General features: G+C 39.4%; 1 protein-coding gene across 9 annotated transcripts in view; it reads right to left on the reverse strand.

Annotated features, from left to right (window-relative positions):
• The window catches only part of mcf2l2 (MCF.2 cell line derived transforming sequence-like 2), a 73,534-nt gene extending 52,374 nt beyond the window's left edge, over positions 1 to 21,160 (reverse strand). For 3 of the 9 annotated variants that reach the window (XM_058637765.1, XM_058637766.1, XM_058637762.1), the window contains exons 1-2: positions 9,846 to 10,149; positions 644 to 727 (exon numbers count right to left, since the gene is read on the reverse strand). In XM_058637765.1, coding sequence (XP_058493748.1) covers positions 644 to 727; positions 9,846 to 10,011 — 250 coding nt within the window. In that variant the 5' untranslated portion in view covers positions 10,012 to 10,149. Of the gene's footprint in view, positions 1 to 643; positions 728 to 5,246; positions 5,527 to 9,845; positions 10,150 to 12,441; positions 12,620 to 20,421; positions 20,745 to 20,993 lie in introns of those variants that run through there. The other 6 variants (XM_058637770.1, XM_058637769.1, XM_058637763.1 and 3 more) reach the window with 5 other exon arrangements.
• Between the last annotated feature and the right edge of the window lie 772 nt (positions 21,161 to 21,932).

The following is a 21,932-nucleotide window of genomic DNA, read 5'->3' on the forward strand; positions in this document are numbered from 1 at the left end:
CCTCAAACACTTTCCGCAATGAAATAAAAAGGTAAGTTGGAGAAACATCAGGTCATGGTCAGAGGGAATGAAAGTGTTTGCTCAGTGAAACTGAACACTGTGTACAAACTCTGATCCTGGTGTGACGTCTGACATCAGAGAAACTCCTTCAGGCATTTATCCAGGAAATTAAAAGTAAACAAAGGGAAATCAATGTATTTGTTCAATGTGGACCAGCTGTTTTTCTCAAAACAAAGTCATTGAGACGTAAACAGACAAACAACAAACTAACGTTATAGTTCTTTTCATGATTCTAATCAATCAGACTTTTAATTTACAAACAAGGTGGGGACAATGACAGCAGGACAGTAAGGGGACAGTGGGACAGTCAGACAGTGGAATAGAGGGACAGTAAACCAGTGGTTGATGGGACAGTGGGATGATAAGACAGTGGAACAGTCAGGCAGCTGGACATAAGGACAGAAGCATGGGGAAAAGTGGGACAGTAGAACACGGGGACAGTCTGAAAAAAAGACAATGGAGTGCAGTACGACAGCAAGATGATAGGACAGTGGGACAGTTTTGCAGTGGAGCAATGGGATGCCAGTTGGACAGCAGGACAGTGTAAAAGTTGGACTGCAGGGACAGGGATCATGTTACATACCTGAGAGCAAGGCAAACTGCCGATGGAGCTGCTCTATGATGTCCACTGCGAGCAGGGGCCTGATCTCCTGCTGCATGATCTCATCTGTGAAAAAGACACACACATCAGCTACACAACTAAAAACTGATGTTGATGTTCAGAAAACCATTCCTGATCATATGATGATAATCATGAAGAGGTCAGAAAATGGCATCAAGCAGAGAAGACACAGCACGACCTGAAGATCTACAGTATGTCATAGTGACGTCATTATGAATACTGTATCATTTAGTAAAGGGGTCATTTTGCCAAGCATTAACATCAGAGACAAAATCTGCAGTTTACTTAGATCTAGATTAAATCTAAATGATCTAGATTAATCTAAATCTAAATGAACTAGATTTACAGTAGATTTGGATCAAATGTGAACAAAAACTCCCTGAAAGTTTCCACTCTTCTACTTCACGACAGTTGTACATATATACATATATATATATACATGTGTGTGTGTGTGTGTGTGTGTATGTACAGGAAATGAGAACAAAGCCTCCTCAGATTTGTCTGATGTGAGACTGTGGTCTGTAAATGAGACCCACTCTGGTTTGAGGGTTAAACATGAAGCTTGTGAACAGACGTTTCTCTGTCAGTGAGAATAAAGACGAGCTTCAACACTGGCTCTACCTTGTTACTTGGGTCATTTTGCATGATGGTGCATTGACTGAAAATGAACTGTCTCAATATTAATGCACCTCTGTTCTTAGTATCTGTGTCTGCTGACTGACCCAAGTTTTAAAAACAGAGTTTATCATACAGACAGTGATTTATTCACTGAAGATCCTACAAGACTATACACACTTTACTGCTGCAGCTGTTTGTTTTTTTAAATTGTTGTGAATTTTCCACAGAGTTAATAACGATAGAACATTTTTCCTCAAAAATAATAAATCATATAATAAATGTTAAGTGGGTATAGAGCTGTGACAGCTGACATCACACAATCCCATTATGCAACACTAAGAACCAAAACAATGTCTTTTTGGCAGGAAGCGATGCTGTTCACATCTGTAGACACCTATATTCAATATATACAAGGCAAATATGTGAGGCAACACCTCTCTTTACTGGCTGTGAAGATGATGGACAGCTGTCGTGCACCAGGATGCAGAAACAGTCTGAGACTAACAGGAAAGCATTTCACTGGCTCACGAAAGATACCGAGGACAGCAGAGGTGGATCAATGGTATAAAACCTACTCGAAGCGAGTAGTGTAATGAAGAGGGATGGTACAGTTATTACTTCATATCAGAAACTGAATCACAAGGCTGAATTTGGCGTTTAGATTTTTCCCCTTTGGGGAAGTTAAGCAGAAATGTAACTTGCCATGAAAGCACATGTTACTGGTCAAGACTTACTGTATTTTGAGACACACTATGACATTGTGACAAACCTGTATTCTATTTATCAAAGCGAAGGACACACTCATTGTAAATCATAGTTAAGTTTCCCTTAAGTTTCCCCTGAGCTATTGACTGGGAAGCTGAGAATCTGGATGATAACTTGTGTAAGTGTTCTCCTGAGTTTAATGTGGGAAAGTTTATTTGAGAGGTGTTGTAAGTGTCACATATAGTCAGTCCGGCAGGTTTAAAGTGATTTAAAGTGTGCAGTGAACTCTTAAAGCTTGAAACAGGCACTGTTCATTTTTCAGAAGCTTTTCCTGCCAATATGGTAGTGTGAGCAACTGAGCCACCTGGAGCTCTATACCTGGGATTTTGAACACGGGTGAAGCAGCTAAATAAAGTTATTAACATAATTCCCATTGGCAGTGGTTGTTCTGCACTCTGATGTTAAAACTGTGATATCATGAATGCACCACAAAGTCACACTTCTGGTCCCGCTTTGAATCAATCGTTCCACTGATCCAAAAAACCATGTTGATCAGAGCTGATAAATACCCACATGCATTGCGGGGTAATTTGACCTGGTGGTGAATGCCAATTAAAAACATTCTCACTGAATCATTTAAAACTTTTTTGTTTTAGTTTTAAACTGACTCTAAGATTAAACTGAATCTCTGTGAAAGTTGTATAATTGTTATTCACGGGAGTGGGAATGAGTGTAAACAGTGAGCTAAGCAAACATAAAGGTGTCGCTGCATTGTGTATTCATCTCCAATGATCTGTTTGTATTTTTATTGTTATTCTTGAGTACACTTTTTAGAACGAGGACTGATGAGATGCAGCCGCTTTTATAGAATGAATATTAGAACAATAGAAGTGCAGTAGAATACCTGCTGCCTCACATATGAATATAAGGGGTGGGGCAGCTAAATGACTTGTAATATAATGTAATATATTGAAAGAGTCCTCTGGTCTTACCTCACACTTATTTCTGTCACTACTTCCCTAATGTAAACTATGTTTTATTTAATCTAACCTGACATGAGACGTATGTGAGGGTGTGTTTCCATCTCTGGGTGGAGTCAAAAGTCACTCTCCACCCCGTCTGTCTGTCCATATGTGGGCGTACAGCAACACAAACAGCGTGTTTTCACGTAGAAACATTGTCCTGTGTGCAGATGGAGCTCTTTGTCTTCACCCAAATGAACTGAAGACTACACGTATGAAGAGAGCAACACTTTGTTATCTTTGAACATGTAACATGCGTGTAAATGTGCTCAGCTCATTAATGAAACAAGAAGAAGAAAGAAGCCACTGTGACGTCAGACAGTAAAACACATGACTTATTCTCTGCCGAGATGTCAGGGGTCTAATCTCCATGGTAACACTGATGGTGCAAACACGCGCTCACACCCTCCATCTACACACACACACACACACACACACATCATCTGTCTGAGCAGCAGGATCTCACACCCTGCCACTGTTCACACCGCATCAGCATGCACACACTGAACCACTTTCATCCAACTATTTTTACTTTGGAAGCAAAGGTCTTAGTTTAAATGAACTGCAGTCAAACAAAGAGCACTGCACACAGCTCTCCAATCAAACAACAGCATCATTTTGGCTGGTCCACACAACTTTAACAGGCTTTTTGAGGATTAAGACCTGGTTTTAGAGTTAGGGTTAGAATTAGGTTTAGGTTCAGGTAAGGGTTAGGGGCTATGGAATGCATTATGTCTTTGAGTGTCCACAAAAAGAATTCTGCACTGTGTGGTTTTGTGTGTGTGTACGTGTGTAAAAGAAAATCCTTATCACTGTAAAACAGTACGAATTAGAATAATCATGTGTACGGATCACTCCATTTCTGCTTTTTATCTTAATGTCCACATATAACAAATGACGTTTTGTAAAGTCTTCAGTTCAGTTCTAACTTCTTTACACTGAATATCAGAGGTCAGCACGTGTCCAACCTCCCACAATTTACACAAGCATATGGTGTTTAACTCTTTTCTAACAGGAACTCTGGGTAATGTCCAGAGATGAGGGTTTGTTGTTCACATACAGTATAACAAACACAGTGGGAGAGTGTCACGCTGAGGTATGTTCACAACAACAGAATCCAAGAGAAGGCGCAGACAGCGTGGATTATTTGGAGTTTCCTCCTGCTGTGTTCTCACATGTGACACTATCTGGAGATTAGAGTCAAGGAGCTGGCAGAAGAATCACTAGAGTGACCTCTGGAGACCCAACACACAACTCCATAAGCAGCTAATGTAAATGATATACTTTATATAACTTATGATATACACTACTTTATATCACAAATACAAATGTCTGTTGACTAAGCCCATCTCGTGTTACCTGGCCACATGTGTGTGACTGAAAACACAAAGAAGTGCAGATGAAAGGTTTTAGAAGTGAATTATTCTGCTCAAAAACTCAGTTATTATGATATTTGCTTCTTGTCTCCACCCACCCCTGTGCTGCTGCTGTGTACACACAAACGCTCCCTCAGTCAGGTCTGATTGTAATGCTTGACAGAGCAATACTATCAACAAAGACAGGCAGAATAATAAAGTTACACAACGCAGCTCCAACTTTCACTTCCACAACTCGCCTTATTGAGTTTTCTCTAAAAGATCTACACAACTGAACATTCAAGAGGCCTTCAGATTAAAAAAAAGCCTTCTCTAGAACCAGTGTTTGATTTGTCCATTCTGGGCTACTGTAAAAACATTGTGGTATAAGAGAGAGAACTCTATAGAAACTCACCAAAACTCTGCTGGTGTTGCTTAAACGGCATCGTGTGGACTCATTTGACAGCGGTTTGAAAGCAGCGAGCATTTGTTTGTATTTAAAAGTTATGCTCTACAGGTTTAAGACCAGAGAAGTGCTTTAATAACCGTCCATTTACATTTTTACAGAGCAGAACAGTGAGCTAAAGCCAAAGAAGACATTCAAAACGTAAAAAAGGGAAATAATTAGCAAGTGAAACCGGCCGAGCAGCAGAATGTGATGGAAAACCCTAATGAAATGGAAACATGATGACAGCAGGCAGACAGAAATAAGTGTGTGTGTGTGTGTGTGTGGGTGACATGATTGTTTACAGTGTAAATCTGCTGCTGTGTTTAACTCAGTTGCTTTAAATTGGGTGGATCACACAGAGGCAGACACCGCAGTGACAACAGAATCTTCATGTGTGCTTAAAGTTTTCAGGTTACCGATAATGTGTTTGGCGTGTTCCATCTTAACTCCTCCCTGGCTTCAACACAGTCACAGACATGGATGTAAATCCCTCCAGGAAAAGCAGTAATCCAGTTTAACGAAGGTAATCTCATGGTGTCTGACTCCAGTGAAGGCAACACTCCATCTTCTTCATCATCACTGTCACATTTCTCCTCATCCTGTCCTCGGGCTTCTGCTTCTTGGTGTTGTTTTTTTTGTTCGCTCTCTGTCTTGGCATCATACTCGGGAAGACAAAAACAGCTGGAGCAGTGTCTGAGCTGTGTGTTTGAGCAGTTACATGTGTCTGTGGTCAGTTTTTCCAGCTGCAGAGAATCAGCCAATGAGAAGAAAGAGAGGGGGCTGAGTCGCGCTCTGTGTGTGTGTGTGTGTGTGTGTGTGTGTGTGTGTGTGTGTGTGTGTGGAGCTGCCAAATAAGAACAGCCTGTGGAAGTAAAGTTTATGGAGCACATGATGGACTCAAGTGCAACTTCACCAGATTTACATTAAATCTATTTAACATTTAAAACACCCGCATCTGTAGTTGTGTATGAAGTTACAAATATCCTTCCACACATATTAAATATGTTGTTATACATGTTTTATAATCTGTTGTGGAGTTATATGTAGCTATACATGTTACATATTTAGTTATACATGTAGTTACACATGTTTAAAAGGCAGTTTTTATATATACATGCGATACATGTTGTAATCCATGTTGTTAAACATGTAACTATATACTGTATGCTGCTATGTTGTCCCAATAATCATGAGTTGCTGCATATTGTTAAAATTGACCTCTATCACTGTAGGCTGAACCGTCTTTAATGCTGTGATATGTTTTCAGTGTTTGTGTATGTTGTGTTTGTTCCTTTAGTCAGTGGTCATTTCCTCACACATGAGCCTCCATGAAGTATATAACCTAATAAATGAGGCTTTGTTATAGGAACCAAGATAATCTGCTCAGAGCCGATTGTGCTGCTGACTGACTCTCACATGTTCACACAGTTCTCACAGCACAAAGTAACCAAGGAACCACAAACCTCTGCCTCCCTGTGGTGGAGTCACATTGATAGAGCTGTCTCTCTCTCTCTCTCTCTGTCTCTCTCTGTCTGTCTCTCTCTCTCTAGGCTAATCTCATCCAGGGCCAATGAATTCAAACCATTAAACAACTGAGGTTCAATCATGATATTATTGGATTTATCGAAAACTTAGTTTATTATTTATTTGATTTACTTAGAGTGTGAGAACCTATCCCACACACACACTGTGTGCTGTGTATTATTTTGGGGTGATCATTCCTCAAGCTCCAGGAGGGGAGGGGGTCGAGGGTTCCTATTGGTCATCAGGAAAAAGGCGTCAGTGCAAGAAGACAATCAGAGGATGTCTAATGACAGGATCTGCTGAAAACAGGCCTCTCTCACACACACACACACACACACACACACACGTGCACTATTCTAATGAATATTATTACTGCCTCATAAAACACACACTCCTGACAAACAGGCACATGCCAGACAATGTTTTTGCTGCAAAACAAGTCTGAACCCACTAGAGACCCACATATACACATGTGTAATCATCGCCGTGCTATGCAACAACATGTGCACTTGGGTTAGTGTACTGTATGTGAGTGTAATTGCCTTTGTTGTGTTCCATGTCACACTCAGAGGTGTCATTCAGGTCAAGAAGAAGACTATTTTAAGTGCGTGATGCCTTAGTCCCGCGAGACAGAGACAAGTTGCTGCAGCACAGCTTGCTGATGTGTTTTTAATTAGATTTGATTAAATTGTGACTCAGACAGTTACAGTCAAATTTCCTCAGTCTAAAATGAAGTCAACAAAGCGACTGTAACACACATGTAAACTGTGGCTCACAACTATGTTTGGATAAGGTAAGATTTTCACCAGCAGTAACTCATATGTTCACAATTAACACTTGAATTGTTAAATGACAATAACATCAACTAAGGCTGCGGCAATAATTAAATTAAACATGTGTCACAAAATCATTTTCTTCTATATTAATGTCATAAAAAAATCTTCAAAATATTAATACCAATATAATAAGTGATAATTGAGTTTGTTGTTTTCTGTAGATAAAACACACAATTCATTAGCTTTATTTTTCACTCTTTTTATCATGTGACATTTTATTGTGATAATTATTGATAGCAACTGGTTTTTATTGGTTTTTATCATGATAATGTTTTGGGCCATATCGCCCAGTGCTACAGTACATCAGCTGTTTCTGAGATAAAAAATTAAAAACATTCTGGGACATTGGAACCATCTGAACTATTTTTATCCTCCGCAGGCTACTTGTCTGACTGCATGGGACAATGTATAATTCTTGTTTTTCACTTTTAAATGTCAACTAAAATGATGTATTCTCTTATTATGAGTATTCTCTCTCCCTGATGCAAAAAAAAAGATTTGTCTCTTACCATAAATATAGATATTATGGAGTCTTTGGGCCATTTTAAGTTTTAGTTTAAAAGCATATTAAATTGCATAAGGACACATTGTCCGCAGAAAGCAGGAGACATGCTGTTTACCGCTTAGGACATTTTATCACGGTTGATTGTTGTGATTACAACTGAACAGGCACCACTTTTACTAGCACGTTAGTAACTGCAGGTCAACAATGACACAACTGTGCAGAATCTAGAGTTAAAAAAATGTAAAACATTTTCATTTATCATGAAACTGCAGCAGCAGGATACTAAAATATGTTATACTAGGGTTCTTAACTGTCTCAGACACGTGTGTGCGATCAGAGAGAAAACTGAACATGTACATCACTGTTGTTTATTAACAGATGGACACTTGATGCTGAGCAAGTACACTTACCCATAACCTGTGTTTGTGTTAATGTAGAACAGTGGGACACACTTTCATTCACATTCAGCACAAAGGGATCACAACACTCACAGTGTTAAGTACTTGGATTTAAGCTTTACTGGAAACACGGCTGGTCCTTGAACACATCTTCAGATGGTGTGTTGGTGGTGAATGTAGTGATTATGTGAGTGAAGTGAAGTGAGTCAGTAAGCCTGTGTGCTGACTGGTGCTGAGTTACATATACTTTCAAAACTTTAATGAGAAACCAAGCTGCTCTGGACTTTTATTCTGGAGGAGTCTGTGTGAGCATATACTAAACTGCTGAGTCAGCACAATGTGATTGGTAATCTGCTTGTTCAGTTTCTTTTTATTGACTCAAGCATATTTACTGAAATACTGATGCTGTTCCTGGATGGGGGAGAGCAACATCAGCAACCTTTTTCTGACTCACAACATTTACATCAGGTCAAAGGAAATAACTGCCAACAATGAAACAACACGTGTAATCTGTCATCACACAGGTTCTGCTTTTCTGTTTGATGTAAAACTGTAAATTAAATCAAGGTAAAATAGTTTCTGCTTTGTGTGAGTGGACAGAAAATGCTGTGTAACTCGCTAACATACAGCCCTGAATATCTACTTTGTTTGTGTATCTCATGAAATTCCATTATCATCATCATCATCATCATCATCATCCCATGCCTTTGTCCAACAGTAACGTCAAACATTCAGCTGCAGTTTGTGACTAGTGCTTATACAGCTCAACAGTCTGACACAGGAGTAAAACATTCATTATCATACGTATACTGTAGTCATCCAAGGTCAACTCACCACAAGCTATGAGATTATGACACACAAACGTTAAGTACTTCTACAGATGCTACAAATCTTTATGACATCAACTTCCTTTAACAAAAGTAATGTTTTTGTGATACTTCTTCACAATCCTCAGGTGTAAAAGTGAATTACAGGCCATGTCAGCCATTAGGACAAGGTTCAGCATTACCGTGTTCACACTGAACGTGACACGGACATGCAGTCGTATCATTTCTGTGCAATTCGAGTCTACTACATCTGTGGATATGATGGATGGGAAATAGGAGAGGCTATTTCTTTTCTCTGATTGATGCTCTTCATACACTCAAATGAAAAGTGCTGTAGTATTACTATAAACTACAACTTGTGTTTCTTCTGAGACACCATCACAACGTCGTACTGTCAGTGATGTCAGTCATTTTGCAATAATCATTGTGATATTCCAATTTGCATGTGTGACACGACAACACATTTGACCCTTACAGCTATCATCATCATCATCATCTTCATCATCATTGAGCTGCCCACCTGGCATGATACATTTTACATATACTGTAATTTGGTCACTTGACAAACGTCTATAGCATTCATTCAGTGTGACTACACAGTAACAGTCCACAGACCACAGACCACAGAGCAGCCATGACGTTCCCTTCACACAAACTATAATATACTGCAACACTACATTAGCAACAAGGTTACATTTAAGAAGCCATAGATCAGTGGGAATGAATTATGGGATGTATGGTTCTTTTACACTTAGTATAATTACATTGTAGCTTTCATTGGAGGAAATGAACGAAACCAGAGCTGTTCACAAGTTGGGCAGAGGCTGCAATGCTCTATTAGGCCTTAAACTAAAACTTCACACAGGCTCTAGTAACTACAAGCAAAACACAGACTGACATGCGTAGTGGACGGATACGGACATACTTTGTCGTACAGCAGACTCAGTCTCCTGACAGACTCCCAGGAGGTGGAAGTACGACTCCATCTCAGCCGCAGAGATCCGTACGGTGGAATAAGCTCGGCCATATTTACCACAGTGTGGACAGACGGACGGGAGGCTCAGTGATCGCAGCCTGTCTTGAGCATCCATGTCCAGTCACACAGTCTCCACCTCATTTCATCTGAGAGGAGCCATTGTGTGTGTGTGTGTGCGTGTGTGAGCGTTTTCCTCTCTACTGCATCTACAGTGTATGAAGCCTGGCCGCTGCTCTGCAGCAGAGACAACCGCTGCCTCACACACACACTCACACACACACTCACCCACAGCTTCTTTCCCCTAAAGCAATGCCACTGCAGCTCTTCCTGCACGTGTGTCCCTGTAGGACAACGAGCTGCGTCTCTACTCCTCTGTCATAATCTCTGAGATAGAAGGGAAATCCTATTAACATTCACACATGACCTTCCCTTCCCTGTACAGTCTATATTAAGCATGGGAACTATGGGGAAATGATCCTGATCAAAGTAATTACGATTCACGAACAATAATTATTGTTAAGTGAATATTTAAAGGTGAAAAATATTTCTCTTAAGTAGTCACTGAAATATGATAAATTGAGTGACTGGAAAGACAAAGGCTCCCCCTTGTGACACTTCTAAATAAAGCACTAGGACTGTATGTTGACTGTACATTTTCACTTATGTGTATTATTCACGATTATTCAAATAATAGAACACCATGATCGACTTACTGCTTTTCATCATCCAATCCCTCGTTCACATGCCTATATATATATATATATATATATATATATATATATATATACATATACATATACATATACATATATATATGTATATATATATATATACATATACATATACATATATATATGTATATATATATATATATATATATATATATATATATATATATATATATATATATATATATATATATATAAATACAATAATACATAATATAAAAACTGAAATAGTTATGTTTAGCAGGTAAAACAACATTACATATGACTCGACAGCCACTTGTACAATATGGAGCAGAAGGTTGGCTGGACCATTGTCTTGTGATCCTCTTCCTCTCTGACCCCCATTTCCTGTCAATCACTGTCTTTAATGAACAAATTCAAACACAACAAAATGCCCAGAGAATAAGCAGAGATTTGCACATGTGACACGTCTCACTCTCAGTGACCTTTGGTGTGAGTCACAGGGACAAATCCCAGGGTTTCCTCGAGTATTTGAAAATCAATTGTGAAAGACAGACGGTGTAGGAAAGAGGACATGTGTCAAATATGATTGCACTGTTTGGAACAAGTTCAGAGTTGAGCTACAGTTACAGTTGTGTGTCTGTGTGTGTGTGTGTGTGTTCACTTGGCAAAGTATTAATAACACAATATGTGTATGTGCAAACATTGTAAAAGACTCATTCCACCCCAAAAATGGTCCCTGCCCTATGTGACACATTGCAGAGCCATGAAAGCACAAACAAATAAGCTTTTATCCCGTAGCCATAAGTGCACTATACAGTAGTTTCTATTTAAACCTATATTTTCTAAAGTCTGTTGACAGCCACCTAATTTCATTGTACTTGCACAATAACAGTGAAACTGCAACTAACAAATATAATCATAAACGATTAATCTGACGATTATCTTCTGGATGAATCCATTACATTACATTACATGTCATTTAGCAGACGCTTTTATCCAAAGCGACTTACAATAAGTCCAGAATCCAGTATTTGTTTGGTCCATAAAATGTCAGAAAAATATTGATTGTTGTTTCCCAAACCTCGCAATTATGATGTTCTCATTTGTTTGTAAAACTGAATAATCAACTATCAAAATAAGACAATTCATTTAGAAATTGACAAATGATCAATGAATCGAATAATCATTGCAGCCCTAAATAAAAGTAAAGTCTATCTATCGGTGGCCTGACTTTGAGTTTGCTGGTGTCATGTATCAAAAATATGGCATTTTGAACAATTTGACAGCTGCAGGAGATCATTAAAACATTATTATCACAAGAATGAATGGAATTTAAGTGACTGATTAAGAAGCTGATGCCTGGATAATGGCATACAGCCTATTAAGGACATGTTGTATTCTTTCAATAGACAAATATTGTAATGAGTCATTATATGATCTTCTTGAAATGCATCAGTAATGACAGAATTGCTGGATTGATGGACCATTGGTTATTATTGACCGCACATAGTGATGATCACTGTATCAATTTCCACATCTATATACAGTAAATACTACCTGTCTTGTACACTATATATGTTTTGTATTACAACACCAATAAAGGACATCAATAAAGTGGTGCTGCTCATGTCCCCGATTTTCCCTCTAACACGCTGTACGTCACTGTATAGAATGTCCCCCTGAGTCCAGGAGACATCAGAGGGACCAAATACTCCTTTCAGACCTATTGAGTATCACTGAGTCAACCTCACACAAAACATCCTGACCAACTCTCTCTTCATCAAACTCATTAGATACACTAAGTGTGTCCATCACACACACATGCAGACACACACACAGTGACACTAACTTACATATTACAGATCCCATGTTGCTGCTGTTCCTGCTCTGAAGTAATCCACACACAGCGTAGCAGCTAAACCAGCGCCCAGTCCAATGTCCACAGCAACATAACACACACACACACTCACGACAGGTTCAGCAGGGACACCACAGTCCAGTCCACCTTCAGTACTGCAGGATGAGGACAAGCCCTTGTCTTTACTGAGACTGACTGAGGAGACAGGGGAGTGTGTGTGTGAGGGAGAGAGAGAGAGAGGGGGGGGACAGGGGTCTGAGCCTTGTGACCAGCTGAGCGGCTCAGTTCTTTCCTACCATAGTTTAGACAATTATTCTTAACAATACTCGGTTCAGACAGCAGGAACTTTCCTTCCCGTCTGTCCCCCCCACCCCGCCCCCCCTTTCTTTCCGCCGTGTGTCTTCATGTTCACATGTTGTGGACACATTCTCTCAGTCAGTCACATAAGAAAAGAAATGGCACGTTTGTGATAAAACATGATGTACCATGTCCTCCAGACAAAGACACACTGTCCACACACGTGTCCATCCTCTGTGAATGTGTCCATACACACGTTGCAAACTTCCATATTGTTGATTAGAATGTGTAATTCTGTAGATTTAAACTTGTAAGAGTGGAAATTTAAAAATAGAAATTAAAATGTTTTATATTTTTACATTTGGTTGTCATTCTTAATGTAAGTATAATGTAAGTATAAATATAAAATATAAGAAGAGCTAACAAATATTAGCGAGAGAAAAAGAATATACACAGTATATAGTATGTGTATGTACCTGGTGAATGCACAAACACACAGTAGATAAAACTGCACAGTGGGATGTCGTGCTTTTATAAGTTGTTTGAGTTTAGTGACCTCATGGTTTGAGGGAAGAAGCTCTTCCTCAGGCGTTCAGTCCTGCTCAAACTGTTTGTGTATGATCATGCACTGCCTGTTGTAGATGTCCTGATGCCAGTGTGTCCATCTCCTCCAGGTAGGCCTAATGTCGTTGGAGATCAGACCTATCGCCACTGAGTCATCCCCGAATTTCACAATGGTGTTGGAGCAGTGAGTAGCTATGCCGTCACGGGAGTACAGAGGGTAGAGCAGTGTTCAGGGTGCCAGTGCTGGAGGTGTACATGTCTATCCTCACCGCCTATGGTCTGCCAGGAAACACTTGTATAGTGCACGGCAACTGATCATTTCATCTCATGAAGCGTGCTATAATGGAACAACAGCCGATGCTGCACGACGGCCAAACAGAAAGACATTACATTACATTACATTACATGAAAGACGGGCATGTACAATCATCATCAGCAGCTGACAGTGCTCTACATACAGAGAGAGACAGCACTCAAACAAATGTAAACATGCTGAATCTAAATATGAATCAAGCAGAAACAAGGATCATACACACCACTTGGGACGACATGTTCATTTGGGTTCTTGTTCTCTAAAGTCAGTCGCCACTTCACTCTAGTGACAATGATAATCAGCTGATCCGTGAGGAAAGGTCAAAACATCAGATGTGTGTCGACCATTGCGAAATAATGATATGATAATGATTGCTACTCATATCAATATGGCACAAAATGCAGTCAGTCATGTTATCAGTTATATAACATTTCTGAAAATTAAGAATATATACCCCTCACGTGTCTGAAGGCACAGAATCATACTGTGGCGTTGACATTAGCATCTAGAGCAAGTTGTAATGAGTCATTTCAACTAGACACTCAGTGGCCCCCAGGTCATTTGAGTTTGAGACCCCTGATCTGGAGTCTCTGGTTTCCTAGCAACAACCCTAATAAACGGACCCCCCTTCTTCCTTCCACTCCTTCCTCCTCCTCCCAACCCAGCAGCCTTTCTGAGGCCGGACATATGTCACAGGCCTTTTGTTGAAAATAGAATTTTTTTCTATAATAAATCAATAGGCTCATTGTCTGTATGTGACACACACACACACACACACACACACACACACACACATACACACACACTCACTCATACAAGTAATCATATGGTCCTCTTATTTAGATGCAGTAAACACAGGTGTAAAGTTGTATAAAACTACACAAAACAAAAGGGAACAGAAAACAACAGGAAATTAACAACAGACAGTGTGAAAAGAGCTGTTATTCACTGTAATAATAATAATAATAGATTTTATTTGTATTGTATTTAGGTTGTTACTGCCCCTTCATCTATAATACACACACACACACACACACACATATATACATATAAATATATATATACTTAAAGACTGTACTATCCGGCTGAGGGAAGCTCGGTCTATTTTTTGCTGTATGATTTTCTATGAAATTAAACATTCCTAGTAATCCTTACAGAACCTGCTTTATTTCTGGACTGTTCTTCTCTTTGAATCAAGGAACCTGCTCAGCGTGATGAGTACAATTCAATGTAAGGTTCAGTCGATGGCCTGGTCCCTTCCTGCTACTGTACACTGTGTGAACAGATCGTATCAAACTGAAACAACAGCACAGGAAGTGATTCATGGAGTCACTGTGCTCGGTCACACAAATCACTTGTACAAACAAAAGCACACGTGTCATGAAACACACACATTCTTATCATTTTATGATTATATTTGATTATCGGAGTTTTGACACAATGTGACTAGTTTGTTTAAAAGTCAGGGACAGTGATATCACTGGGTATGAAAGGAAACATTATTTTGAAATAAAAGAAACATGCATAAGCATGTTTTCTTTCAAAATAGTGGCCTCTCAAACCTTCAAATGTATAATTTACTGTTTGGTGTAATGGGTATTGTTATGTTATCATTTTTGTCCACTTTGACTGTACAATAATTATATATATATATATATATATATATATATATATATATATATATATATATATATATATGTGTGTATATACACATACGTATGTTAACTTCTTTTATGTGAGATTCTTTTTCAGTTGAATCAGCAATATCACCACCAGCTGTGACTAAAGAGTCACCACAGTGACAGTGGAAAGAGGCACAGGTGATGGCAGCAGGTGACACAGGCGATGGCACTGACACAGGTAACAGCAGCAGCAGCGCAGGTAAAGCCTGCTGCTCTGTCATAGAATAACTGCGAGTGGACCAGCAGCTAATTTGACCTTGGTTCACACGTGAAGGTCCACTGTGGCCCACTGGATCAGTTCTATTGTTCAGCTGCGTTGTTATTGTTATGAACATGGTGGGACGGCTGGCCAGATTCCAGCTGACAGAGAGTAAGACAAAGGACACAGCGACCCCTCCCCACCAACACCCTTGTATCAGAGACAGGAAGGGGAAGCAGAAAGAATACAGCGCTGACGTCATGACAACAAAGAATGGGGGGGTTGGTGGGAGGGGCCTCTGGGTAATATTACAAACCCAGAGCAGCTATCGGACAGTGTGTAATTTACTCACCGGGCCAATGTTATGTGTCCAATCAACCCTAAGAGCCTCTATGATCATGTTACAGACAGCAAATAATAGAATTTATAAATCACTTCTGTTTTATTTGCACAGTATGTAGTTGCTGCCACTCTCAGTGAAAACTACAGAAACGCTAGTTATATGACATTGGGATCATGGGAATTGTTGTCTTGAGACAACACACTGGCTAACTAGTAGTACTCAATATTTCCTTCCCCACTCTGATGTTTCATCTGGGGTTTACTACAGCAGATATGGGTAAAGTGAGTGTTTTAGAAACTTTCTGACTAAAGTTTATATATTAATAGGATCAATTAAGAAATAAGAAAGAAACCACAAAAAACAAAATCACATGGGCTTTAACTTAATAAGTAAAATGTCAGGGTTTGTATTTAAATGTATGTCTGTTTGTTAGGGCTGAATGATTATTAATAAATATCCAATTGCAATTATTTTTGATTCGCAATATAAGAGTGAATGGTGATTGAATTATTCTTATTTTCATCCGACATCACATATTTAAAATGATTACTGTGTGATTATGCATGAGAAACAAAGATGTGTTTAAAACAACAACAACAACATTTGTCGTGCCTCCTGCGATTTGAAAATTGTAGGAGGCCGTATTAATTAATAAATGTGACAATGAATTATTACTTTGATTAAAATATAAAACTGACTAAAAGCTACCACATATTTTACAATTCATCAATTTATCTGTTAATGAATTACTAAAGATTGTCAAAAAAAAATTTCTCTTTGGAATTCTTGAAACTGGATAATAATGGGTTTATTTGGTATTTTTTTCAACATATATAGAGTAAAGGGAAAAGATGGAGCTTTGAGAATCTATTTTTTTGAACTTTTTTTTTGGAGAGATCAAAATTAAAAACTGAAAATCTCAGAGATCTCAACAATCACTCCTTTGATACCAGTGTGTTCCTGACTCTCTGTGTGTGTGTGTGTGTGTGTGCTGCTCGTTGCTTCTCGTTACAACAGTGGCATGCTTCAGTGAGACATGAGAAGCCATTTTCAAGCGGGTGAATTATTTATGAGTTGAACTCAAGAATTCTGGGAAATTACAAGACATGCTTTTGCTGTGACGTCACCGGCCACCAATATCAGAGACAGTGAGTGCAGTGAGTCATGTTACGATCAATGACGGAGTTAGTGTAGCAGTGAGGATTTGTGTGAGGAGCTGGAATAAATTGTTGTGATGTATGTATTATCTTATTATCTTCTACCACTTTATCCTCCACATGAGAGGTCTATCATTACACATGACAGTGAACATTTCACAGACGTTCTTTTACACAATGTGAGAGGAGAGCTGTGAAATCTGTGAGATGAATAAAGTATCTATCATCTAAAGATTAAGATTAAAGATTAAATTCTCTCCCAGGTTGAATGACTCTGCAATAGACACAGGTTTATTTTAGCTTTATTTTGATTATGCCTTTTAATAATATGACAAATAATATTGCACTTTTCATATATAAAAGGCAGCTCACGGTGCTTAACAATACAAAAATAATAAAGAATAAAATAAAGGATGAAGTCCATCCTTTTCAGATGTGCAAAATCGAAGCAGCAATCCAAAATGTTTCTGTTTGAGTCACTCACCTTCTTGGTGGGTCGACCTATGTTTAATAACCAATTTATTCCTGCTTATTTTGGTGTACAAGAGGTATGAGAGACCCATGTCACTGACGAAACATTAGTAATAGCTGTTGGGATATGAAGCAAATTAAAACGTCACTAACGTCAGCTTTCAATGTTCATTTGATTTGTATCTAGAGCTAAATGGTCAGTCTGTGAAATGTGCTTGTTTTACCTTATAAAACTAATACCTTATAAAATAAAATCACCTCATCAGGAGACATTTAGTTTACAGGGTGACAGTTCCATTTAAAGCATGTCGGTGCTGTGGTCCTGTAAAGTGAAGCGAGTCAGCTCTCTGCTGGTTAGTGAGCTACACTGATCTGATCCTCCACCTCCACCACCACCACCACCATCACAATGTTTACTCTGCTCTCTGAACTTGTTTACAACCACACACTGTTCTCTCTCTCTCTCACACACACACACACACACACACACACAGTTTAACTGACTGGCTTATACACAATCACTCTAGGTCTGGGGTTAATCTGTAATTCTACTAAAATACAAACTAACTAACTCATTAACAGCCGGTAATGGGTAAAACCATGACCTTCTACATGAACGTGATAATAGTTTCCACTAAAAACAAAAGAAGTCAATAAGTAATGATAATATATTTGTTTATTAAAACTAACCCTAACCCATAAGACAAGATGGTAAATATCCCCTGAAGCTTCTCCACATTGAACTAACAGTCGGTCACTAACCACCAGCAGATTCCAGAGATGTATCTTCAGGGTTGTTTAACACTTGTTAACCAGACTGTATATGGATATGATGTTTGTACACAATTGCACAAACACACTTGGATAGTTGACACATATAAACGCTGAGAATGTTTAACCTTAGATGTGTAAAAGGTTTCACTCTTCAAAAAGTGTTTTAAACCTTTAACTTTAACTCATGAGCAAAAATGTTAAATCAGCTAATACTACTAAAAGTATTTATCTTTAAATATTTGACTGATTACAATATTTTTTACTAGGATAGACTTTTAGTCTTATCACATACGTGTCTTAGTGCAGTCACACATAATCATCTAATCGAGGGCCATACTTGATAATGTGAAGATGTTTTTAATAGAAACATTTACATACCCGCAGGCCGGACTTTGGACATGTCTGATCTATGTGATCTATGTGTAAAAAGCCATAAAACTGATCACAATACGTTCAACATCGTTGAGTAAGAAACATTTTCCGAATGTAAAAATTTAAATGGAAACAGAACGGCTCTTTAACAACAAGAGAAACAGTTGGATAGACCATGTGGTGAGGTCATGTTATTGAAGTGCTCACACAAAAGTGAAACGTTAGCATCTATAGTTTGATGTCAGCTCCAGCTCCATGTTATCTTATTGCCACAGTGCAACTCTATGCAGTGATCAATCACAGTACATTGCATTTATATTCATACAGAAACAGCAGCAGCAGCAGCAGCAGCAGCAGCCATGTTGGGTAGGAAATGAAGAAAACCAATAAATCAATTCAGGGACTCGGGCTTAGCAAAAGCTAGCTCAGTTTCCATGGTGACGGTTTGCACAGTGCCCCCAACACCCACCCACCCTCACAGAGCTGCAGTGCTATAACAGGAAGTGCAGTGATGGAGGACGCTGAGCGAAAGTCTCCAGCGTGGCACATTGACCTACTTCCCTAGCTGCCGGGAAACGACCCGGACACAGAACGGGAAGAGGAGGAGGAAGACGACAGGGGGGAGGAAGGAAGATGGAGGGAGGAGAGGGAGATGAAGAGACGATGGGGAGGCAGAAGGGTGGGAAAAGGACGAGTGGGAGAGAATGAGAGACGAAGGAGGGGGCGATGAGTAGGAGGGAAAGGTGGCAGCAGGAGGAAAGAAGCAGGAGACAGGTGGAGACAAGGTGACATTAAAAGGATAGAACTGAAGCAGATAATAAAAAAAAAAGAGTATAAATTATATCTAGTCATTCAAAATACATTAACTCCAATCTTTAAAGGGAATCCTTAGATCAGTATTTTTTTATATGCCATTCCTATATGCTCTGCACCAATCTCGCTAGACCTTTAATATTCTAATTGTCCACTCAAGAGGACATTTTATTTGTTTGTATCTTCCATTGTCCCACAACAACATCTTATCACTGACTTCTTTAACCAAAAAGAGTATGGATGCAAACGGCCTGATGATGTGCTTAAGGCTTTATATTTTGAACAAGAACAGAGTTTGAATTATCCGCTACAACTGTACAGTACAGAACTGTGTGGTCATAAAAGGTACATTACTATAACTACTTTGGGGTCAAGGTTTAAATTTAACTTTAACATTAACATTACAATAATGCACCAGGTTAGAGAGAACCACATTTGGTAAAAGTGATGCATTCTGTGAAAAACTCTTCCATAACCAAGCAAAAGTGGTATGGACACTGAAATATCCCTAAATGAATAAATATTTAAATTCATTTAGAAATCATATTGAATTGGACGTTGTAAATCACAATCCAGTCGATATCCAGCACTACTAATAAAAGATATAGTATCACAAGAATAAAACTTAAATCAGTGCTTCCTCTGTTGTGTCCTGGAGACATTGTTTCTTGCTCCTGTTCCCATGTGCAGAGCATCCTTCTGTGTGCATGCCTCCTCACGCAGTGGTCCTGATGAGAGGACGTGATTCCCTGCAGCTCTCTGATCTGCTCAGCTCTGCTCTTCCCCTCACATTTTGAATTCAAGGAGGCACAACCATGTCCTCCAGTATGTCCTCCACTAAACACTCTCTAGCAAACCACAGGGGGACAGTTACGGAGAAGAAAACACTCCGTCTCTATGTCTCATCATTTTCCCCAGAGGAGACAAAACAAAATCTCTTCACCCTCTTGCCGTCTGAAAAACACAAAGTGGAAAGCACGTATGACTTACCGACATGAGTGATGACACACTGCACCCTCTGTAGCAGCTCCTGGACCGACATCTCGTCTTCTCTGAGCCAGCACAGCATCTCAGGGTGTGTGCAGCATCCACTCTCCTCTCCGTCTCTCCCTCTCTCTCTCTCTCTCAGTTGCCACGCCTCCTCTTCACACCCTTCCTCGACTTTCGCTTTGCTCCCTGTAATCCAGCTTTCTGTACCGCGCTCTTTGTAGTTTTCTTTAATTATTCCTCTTCTATTGAGCTTCTCTGCTTCTTATAAATCCTCAGGATGATTATGATGATGCCGCGCCCGGCCATTCAACAACATAGGAAACCTGTGAATAACAACAAACAACAACAAAAAGTAAGTGTGTTAGCACAGGTGAAATAATCAGCCATAGAATCATAAAAACATGCAGCCAGTGTTTCACAGGGAGTTTATGTATCAGCCAGTCAACCAGAAAACAAACAGTTGGTTAGATAAAAAAAACAGCATGAAATAGACAAAGAGGAAATCATTAACAGACAGTTTGGTAGCAAATGTGTGAGTTACAGTGGAAAAGAGCAACTTATCGTTTTCACACCTTTTCATGATGCTCCAAAATGTATTCTCCAAGTCAAAACACAACAATCCTCACAGCAAAAAAGGGAAAAAAGAAAATCAGTTTTAAACATGAGGATAAATAAAACTAAGAGGATGAAAAAAGAGATGATCCTGGTTTTATTGTTTATGTTTCTGTAGATCCAGTTCACTCCCTTCACAGGGACACTCCTCAGGAAAACACTGCTGATGCTGGGATGATGCTCTCTTTGATATAATAAAGGAGATGAGTCATGGGGGGAGGATGGGGGAGGAGGAGGGGGGAGGGGGGCAAATCACAGGCTGCTATACCTGGAGGGAGGGAGGATGGATGGAAGTGGTGGGGGTTAATAGGCCCAAGAGGGAAATCCTGGAGAATAGACTTTGGCTGCATGTGGATCGGAGCTATAGAAGTAGATTGACTGATTTTATTACATGTAGGAGAAATATCATAAATGAATGTTCGTGAGTCACTGTGAAGCATCTGCAGTTCACCATTGTTATATCAAGAAGAGAAGAGACAGAGACGAGCCTCGAGCATCGTCATCTCTCCTCAGAGGAGGCAGCTGATCCTGCTCCTCAGTTTGACTCCAGCAGAGAGACATTAGCATCTCTCCTGGGACTGAGGAGGAGAGAGAGGCCGACAGTCGACCATTTCACAGACATCTGTACACATTTACACACACATTACTGCTCCTGCCCCTGCCAGACAATTATGCTTAGAACAAAGAGCCACGTGGGTTCGCCGTCTTTCTGGCTCTACAGCTCACAAACCTTCCTGAAAACCTGAGAGCAGAACAGAGCATCAAGAACTACCTTTTTATTTTAGCTTTTAATTTAATTATTCATCCCTTTACTTACATTTTTGGTTCACTCTTGTCAATTTATTTTATGTCATTTTATTTTGTTTCTATCAAGCCCAATCTTTTAATTATAGCTTCAT

The sequence above is a fragment of the Solea solea genome, chromosome 9 (genome assembly GCF_958295425.1).
Source record: "Solea solea chromosome 9, fSolSol10.1, whole genome shotgun sequence".
Taxonomy (NCBI): Eukaryota; Metazoa; Chordata; class Actinopteri; order Pleuronectiformes; family Soleidae; genus Solea; species Solea solea.